Source organism: Panthera tigris, chromosome A1 (assembly GCF_018350195.1).
Source record: "Panthera tigris isolate Pti1 chromosome A1, P.tigris_Pti1_mat1.1, whole genome shotgun sequence".
NCBI lineage: Eukaryota > Metazoa > Chordata > Mammalia > Carnivora > Felidae > Panthera > Panthera tigris.
This window is the reverse complement of record NC_056660.1, coordinates 103,809,716-103,817,168: the sequence shown is the minus strand read 5'-3', so window position 1 is coordinate 103,817,168 and position 7,453 is coordinate 103,809,716. Positions and strand designations below refer to the sequence as shown.

Here is a 7,453-nt window from a genome sequence, read left to right as displayed (position 1 = left end):
GTAGCCTTTGGGACTGCTATTTCTTCCTTTCTCTAGGGATTTGACTATTCCAGGTATGTAGGTATCTCATACAAGAGAAATTATGCAATGTTTGTCCTTTTGTGTCTGGCTTATTCATTAGCATATTTTCAAGATTCCTCCATGTTGTAGTATGTATCAAACTTTTACTACATTTCGCGGCTGAGTAATATTCCATTGCATGCACATACTGCATTTTATTTATATATTCATCTGTTAGTGGACATTTAAATTGTTTCCCTGTTTTGGCTACTGTGAATAATACTACTATGAACATTGACAGACAAACACCTGTTTGAGTCCCTGCTTTCAATTCTTTTTTTCTTTTTTTAACTTATTTAGCTTATTTTGAGAAAGAGAGAGAGAGAGAGAGAGAGAGAGAGAACACGGGAGGGGGCATAGAGGGAATCCCAAGGAGGCTCCATACTGTCAGCGTGGAGATTGATGTGGGGCTCGAACTCACCAACCAGGAGATAATGACCTGAGCCAAAATCAAGAGTCAGGCGCCTAACTGACTGAGCCACCCAGGCATCCCAAATCTCTCTCTTTTTAAAGACTTAAAAATAATTTTTTAACATTTATTTATTTTTGAGAGAGAGAGAGAAAGAGAGTGTGAACAAGAGAGGGGCAAAGAGAGAGAGATAGAGAGAGAGAGAGGGAGAGAAAGATACATAATCCGAAGCAGGTTCCAGGCTCTGAGCTGTCAACACAGAGCCTGATGCAGGGCTCGAACTCACCAACCAGGAGATAATGACCTGAGCCAAAATCAAGAGTCAGGCGCCTAACCGACTGAGCCACCCAGGCATCCCAATTCTTTTTTTAAAGACTTAAAAATAACTTTTTAACATTTATTTTTGAGAGACAGAGAGACAGAGTGTGAACAAGAGAGGGGCAGAGAGAGAGAGAGAGAGAGAGAGAGAGAGAGAGAGAGAGAGAGATACACAATCCGAAGCAGAGCCTGATGCAGGGCTGGAACTCACAGACCACAAGATCATGACCTGAGCCGAAGCCGGATGCATAACTGACTGAGCCACTCAGTCGCCCCTTTAAGACTTTTTAAAGTTATCTCTACACCCAATGTGGGGCTCAAACACACAACCCCAAGATTAAGAGTTGAAAGATCTACAGACTGGGCCAGCCGCGTGCCCCCCTGCCTTCAGTTCTTTTAGGCATATACCCAGAGGTGAAAATGCTGGATCATGAGGTAATTCTTCTATGTTTAACTGCCTGAGAAACCACTATACCGTCTTCCACAGTGGTGTACCATTTGCATATGGTCGTCTTTACGTTTTTAAATTATGTTTATCCATTCTTTGCTATAGGAAATTGATACTTAGATACAGTGAACCGGTAGAAAATCATGCGGTGTGTCAAAGAGGTATCTGCCAAACACTGCTAGTTACCATGGTGATGAGTTACCAGGATTCAGAGACTTGGTGGGGGGAAATGTGTTGGCGAGGTGGGGCAGGAACATGGCGTTGGGGCAGTCAGAAAAGTAGGCGAAACAATCCCACGTCCTGCCACTCTGTTTCAGCTTGGCTCATCTGAGGCTGAGTTTTGGAGGGGATGAACAACGAAGGGGTGAGGACAAGACAAAGAGGAGCACGGTGAGGATAGATGGTTGGATTGGATGCGTCCTCGGGTTCTTCACTATTTGGCGTGAAATTAATTTCAGGGAGAGTTTGCCTTGCCTCCCCACTTTATCTTAGATGTTCCCAGAGCCTATCTCCTTTCAAAAGACTTTATAAAGTAGACAGGCTCTTGGGTGGGTCAGAAGGTCCGACTTCAGCTCAGGTCATGATCTCACGGTTCGTGAGTTCAAGCCCCACATTGAGCTCTCTGCTCTCAGCACAGAGCCCGCTTGGGATCCTCTGTCTCCCTCTCTCTCTGCCCCTTCCTCGTTCGCATGCTTTCTTCCTCTCTCAGAAATAAATAAACATTAAAAAAAAGCTTTCGTAATGTATAAAGTGTACAACTGACTTATAGCCTTTAAACAAATGGAACCTGTAGGTGAAATACAATTGTACGATGGCCTTCAACATTCACGGGGAAAGGAAGAGATTGAGATTGAAACACCTCGGCACTTTATTCTTTCATCAGACCAGACGCCTCCTGACGCCGTGGGAAATCACAGTGCTTTGGTATTTGGAGAGCGGTGAATGAAGAGGCATATCTGCAATTTTTATTTCTGGTGGGTCTTTCTTTAAGACAACTTTACGATCTTCCCCATGACAAAGCCTTTCGCTGTGATTCAAAAACAGAGAGTCTTCGAAAGGGCCAGCGTGGATCCCACACACTTCTGCGTGCTAAGGGGGGAAAAATCTGCTATAATTCACACCAAACAGCATTTCATTAGATGAAGATGGAGATTCCCCGATAGTTTTTCTAACTAACCCCACTAAGGAGGAAGGTCTAAGGGACAGAGCAACCTAACATCCCCGCCTTTTTTTTAAAGCATGCTCTCTGGCTGGTGTCTGGACCATCCACAAGAGCAGTGTGGACTGCTGACTACTTATGTACTTACTTACTCACTGCTTATGACCGTGTACAAGTCATTTGCCCTGCTGTGAGACTCAATTTTCCCAAATATAAAATGATCATTTTTTAAAATGTTTATTTATTTTTGAGAGAGAGTGTGAGTAGGGGAGAGGCAGAGAGAGAGGGAGACACAGAATCGGAAGCAGGCCCCAGGCTCTGAGCCGTCTGTACAGAGTCCAACGTGGGGCTCGAACTCACAAGAGATCCCGACCTGAGCTGAAGTTGGACACCTAACTAACTGAGCCACCCAGGCGCCCCTAGGAATCCTAATTTGAAATCTCCTATTATAGTCTGATTATTACAATAGATTCTATTCCCCTTCAAAGAAACAACTTATCTTTTCACAAGTGATCAGCTCATCTGAATTTGGAAAATGCTTTGAAAATACTGAATAGCAGCAGTGAATGGGCAGTGAGTCTTATCTGTAAATCTAGCCAAACTGTTCCTGTAGCTCTCAACCCACATATGCAGTACAGCTTTAAAAATTCATGCTCTGTACCACAGCTTTAATATTAATGACATACTTCATTAATATTAATTAGGTCCATTCTTTTTTTTTTTTTTTAATTTTCTTTAATGTTTATTAGTTTTTGAGAGACAGAGAGAGACAGCACTTGAGTGGGGGAGGGACAGAGAGAGAGAGAGGGAGACACAGAATCGGAAGCAGGCTCCAGGCTCTGAGCTGTCAGCACAGAGCCCGACACGGGGCTCGAACCCACAGCCACGAGATCATGACCTGAGCCAAAGTCAGACGCTTAACTGACTGAGCCACCAAGGCGCCCCTTAATTTTCTTTAATGTTTATTAGTTTTTGAGAGACAGAGAGAGACAGCGCTTGAGTGGGGGAGGGACAGAGAGAGAGAGAGGGAGACACAGAATCGGAAGCAGGCTCCAGGCTCTGAGCTGTCTGCACAGTGAGATCAGGACCTGAGCTGAAGTCGGATGCTCAACCGATTGAGCCACCCTGGCGCCCCTAATTAAGTCCGTTCTTAACTGTGAGTTGGCATTATGTGGACAGAAAGGTAGACAGAGAGCTCTGAAATCTTTTGGAATATCTATTTTAAGTTCATCTTTGGGTTATTTGAATAGATAATGCTATTTAACTCTTCCTTGCAAGTTCACATGAAAGTACATCAAATAGTTTTTGCCAGACAGGAGAATGGTGGTTGCCAGGAGGGAGGGGGACTGGGGAGACACAAGTCAAAGGGCACAAACTTTCCCTTATAAGAATAAGAAGGTCTGAAGATCTCATTTCAGCATGGTAACTGAATACTGTTAATAACACAGTATTGCATACTTGAAAGTTGCAGAGAGTGGATCTTATGTTCACCAGGAGAAAAAAAAGAGTTAACTATGTGAGGTGATGAATGTGTTAATTATCTTGAGCCTGGTAATGATTCCACAGTGTGTATGTTTATTAAGTCATCACGCTGTCCATTTAAAAAATGTATATTTCTGTATTATTCCCTATAAAGCTGGAAAAAATAAATATGAATTTAAAAATAGCTTTTGTAGGGGTGCCTGGGTGGTTCCATTGGTTAAGTGTCTGACTCCTGATTTTGGCTCAGGTCATGATCTCAGGGTTTGTGAGTTCGAGTCCCTTGCTGGGCTCTGTGCAGACAGCGTGGAGCCTGCTTGGGATTCTCTCTCTCTCCCTCTCTCTCTCTCTCTCTCTCTCTCTCTCTCCATCTCTGCCCCTCTCCCACTCTCTCTCAAAATAAATAAATAAGCTTAAAAAATAGCTTTTGTATAGTTATAGATATGTCTATTCATAGATATATTAAATTATACTATAACTATGAATTTTTTTATTATGAACATTTATAGGAAAATACCTTCAGATTCATGTTCCTGAATTTCATATTTTCTTTCCAAGGCATAACATAACGTCTTGGGATCATCCCGTGCTTTACTGAAAATCGTGGCAAATGAACCCCAGCATTTGGAGCACACCTGGAGATTGGGAAGGCAGGAAGGAAGGATATCTCGTGAGTTAAATATAATTGTTTTAGCATTTTTGCTGCATCCATGATGTGTGGATCCCCATAGCTTCAGGACACAGAGCTATGGCACTGTTTGAGGCTCATCTAATAATGAACCCACTAAATCTCCAAGTATCACCAAGAGCCAGAATCCGGGCTGGATATCTGAGCCTCCAACTTCACTCTGTCCTTTACAATTTGCTCTCAGTTTTCATTTAACCTGGTAGTAAGGGAAAAGGCAGCAGACTCAATGATTTTCCCCAGGCCTACAAGAAGTCTCTGACCAGCCACAAAAACCAGCTTCTGAATTTAGTATCTGCTTTACACTCAGGTCAGACTTGCTTTCTCCCTGCACATACATTGTTTCCCTCTGAGACGCAAAGTCTTCCATACAGATGCCAAAGGAAGCACAAAATGTTTGTCCTTATCTTTGTAGGTCCGGGATTGCAAACAAAACAAGGAATAAACCCCCCTCAATCCAGAACGCCCAGGTCCTCACTCATTAGAAGGCTTATATGAACTCTCATCAGTGCAGCTGTTGGCAATCTTAGGTAAGATAGGACACGTGTCCTTGCCCGGAGCCATCACCTCCAGGAGGGACAGAATTCTCATCTAGAACTTCACTAACTCACTCATGTAATTATGATGACATTGCTGCCTCAGACATCACACTGTTTTGCTAACTTCATAGCAACCCACAGCAGTTACATCAGCAGTTGATTAAGAATGTGGAGTTTTCAGGGGCGCCTGGGTGGTTCAGTCGGTTGAGCGTCCGGACTTTGGCTCAGGTCATGATCTCACCATCTGTGAGTTCGAGCCCCGCATTGGGCTCTGTGCTGAGAGCTCAGAGCCTGGAGCCTGCTTCAGATTCTGTGTCTCCCCTCTCTCTGCTCCTCCCCCGCCCATGCTCTTTCTCTTTCTTTCAAAAATAAATAAAAACATTTAAAAAAAGTTAAAGAATTACATGTTTGACATTTCAAAAAAAAAAAAAAAGAATGCGGAGTTTTCAGCCATTTTTAGTCATGTTATAGCTGCATGACTAAAACGTTCCCATCATGAACAATTTTTCAAAAATGAGGATGCTTCCGGACATAGTACAAATTTGACACACGCATTCTAGACGACACTCTGGACTGTATCATTATTATTCACAAAGAAGCCCTCCATGTTCACATTCTTTATTTGCCCTTAGCTTATTTTCTTACTTATGCATGGTGGTTGTGTGTCATTTATGTTTGCTACCAACTGCTTACACACACACTTTATGAGTGGGAGTCAAATATGTTTTGATCCAAACCAATTCAAGCCATTTTACCCCTGAAGATCTGAGATATATTGCAGAATATTGGAAATTATAAAAACTCATTTTATCACAGCGACTGTGTCTTACAGGAATGACACTTAAATCACCAAGAGAGGTGGAGGGTCATTAGTAGGTGGAAGGTTATTATGATCGATCCCATAGCCAGCAAGTAAGAAGTTAGGCTGAGTGGCACCTGGGTGGCTCAGTCAGTTAAGCATCTGACTTCGGCTCAGCTCATCATCTCACACTTTGTGAGTTTGAGCCCGACATCGGGCTCTGTGCTGACAGCTCAGAGCCTGGAGCCTGCTTCGGAGTCTGGGTCTCCCTCTCTCTGTGCCCCTCCCCTGCTCACGCTCTGTGTCTCTGTCTCAAAAATAAATAAATGTTAAAAAAAGATTAAAAAAAAAAAAAGCCTGAGCATAAGAATTACGGCCAGTTTGGTGAGAGTATTCACTGAATATATACCTGGCAATAGTTTGGATAGACATTTCTTTCTTATTCATTTAATTTGAGAAGGGGTGGGTGAAGGGGCAGAGAGAATAGGAGAGAGAGAATCCCAAGCAGGCTCCACACTGTCAGTGCAGAGCTGGACCTGGGGCTCGAACTCACAAACCATGAAATCACGACTTGAGCTGAAATGAAGAGTCGGACTCTTAACCGACTGGGCCACCTAGGCACCCCTCTTTTTTCTTTTTCTTTTTTTTTTTTTTTTAAAGTAATCTCCTCACCAAACATGGGGCTCAAACTCACAACCCCAGGACCAAGAGTTTCATTCTCTACCAACTGAGCCAGCCAGAAGCTTCTGGATGGTTAGACATTTCTAGATTTGAATGGGCAGAAAGGTTCAGAGAAGAGTAATTTTAATAGGTAAAAATATAAAGAACCCTCAACGTTGAAGTGTTGGAGAGGACTCCAAACCCTGGCTTGTGCCCCAATAGGACCCTCACTCCATTCTGACCAGGTCGTCTTGCTTCTGGAGCAGGTCTGGGAGCAGAAGACTTCGACGAACACCCAAACTCTGCACTTTCCAGAGGGCATATCGCCTTCCCCAGCAGGACGCAGGTGTTCACCGTCAGTGGTGTGAATCATCAGGCACAAATAAACAAAAGCAGACACAGAGGTGCAGACACAGAGGTGGAGAAATTCTTTCAGGAGAATCTGGCCGTGGATATACATCTCCGCGGGGAGCTGATGGTGAGGACTCCAGGCAGCAACAACAGGTGCTTTGAGGTGAGCGAGGAGCGGATGGGTAGATCCTCGACTGAGGTAGTGGCCACGATACTATTTTACTTATTATTACTATTTTTTAAATGTTTATTATTGAGAGGGAGAGAATACACAAGCAGGGGAGGGGCAAAGAGAGGGGCAGACAGAAGTTCCGAAGCAGGCTTCGCGCGGTCAGCACAGAGCTCAACGCGGGGCTCAAACCCACGAACCGCGAGATGATGCCCTGAGCTGAAGAGGCTGAACTGACCGAGCCACCCGGGGCCCAAGATGCTATTTTAAAGAGGAAGGATCACAGTAAGAGTCTTTTTCATACATGTACTCAGTCCTGGGGTGACCTGGACATGAAAAGAAGGCTTATGGGGCTGTTAGAGCCATCAGCCAACAGC

The 7,453-nt window shown here is 43.9% G+C and overlaps 1 protein-coding gene across 2 annotated transcripts; it reads right to left on the bottom strand.

Moving 5' to 3' along the window:
• Positions 1-2,085: 2,085 nt before the first annotated feature.
• On the bottom strand, positions 2,086-5,166 carry TEX43 (testis expressed 43). 2 transcript variants are annotated; one of them, XM_007087805.2, is made up of 3 exons: positions 5,037-5,166; positions 4,391-4,508; positions 2,086-2,324 (listed from the first exon to the last, which is right to left on the bottom strand). In XM_007087805.2, the coding sequence occupies exons 1-3, from the start codon at positions 5,147-5,149 to the stop codon at positions 2,115-2,117; spliced, it is 441 nt and encodes a 146-aa protein (XP_007087867.1). In that variant the 5' UTR covers positions 5,150-5,166; the 3' UTR covers positions 2,086-2,114. The 2 variants fall into 2 exon arrangements, with proteins under 2 accessions (XP_007087867.1, XP_042814778.1); XM_042958844.1 differs by lacking the exon at positions 5,037-5,166 and adding an exon at positions 4,897-5,027.
• Between the last annotated feature and the right edge of the window lie 2,287 nt (positions 5,167-7,453).

Excerpts from the sequence above, each read along its gene's own strand:
- TEX43 (XM_007087805.2), bottom strand. The coding sequence starts at position 5,149 with ATGAGAATTCTGTCCCTCCTGGAGGTGATGGCTCCGGGCAAGGACACG. Across the intron at positions 4,509-5,036 it reads TCATATAAGCCTTCTAATGA|GTGTGCTCCAAATGCTGGGG; the intron begins GTGAGGACCTGG and ends CCCAATCTCCAG. Across the intron at positions 2,325-4,390 it reads TCAGGAACATGAATCTGAAG|CACGCAGAAGTGTGTGGGAT; the intron begins GTATTTTCCTAT and ends TTCCCCCCTTAG.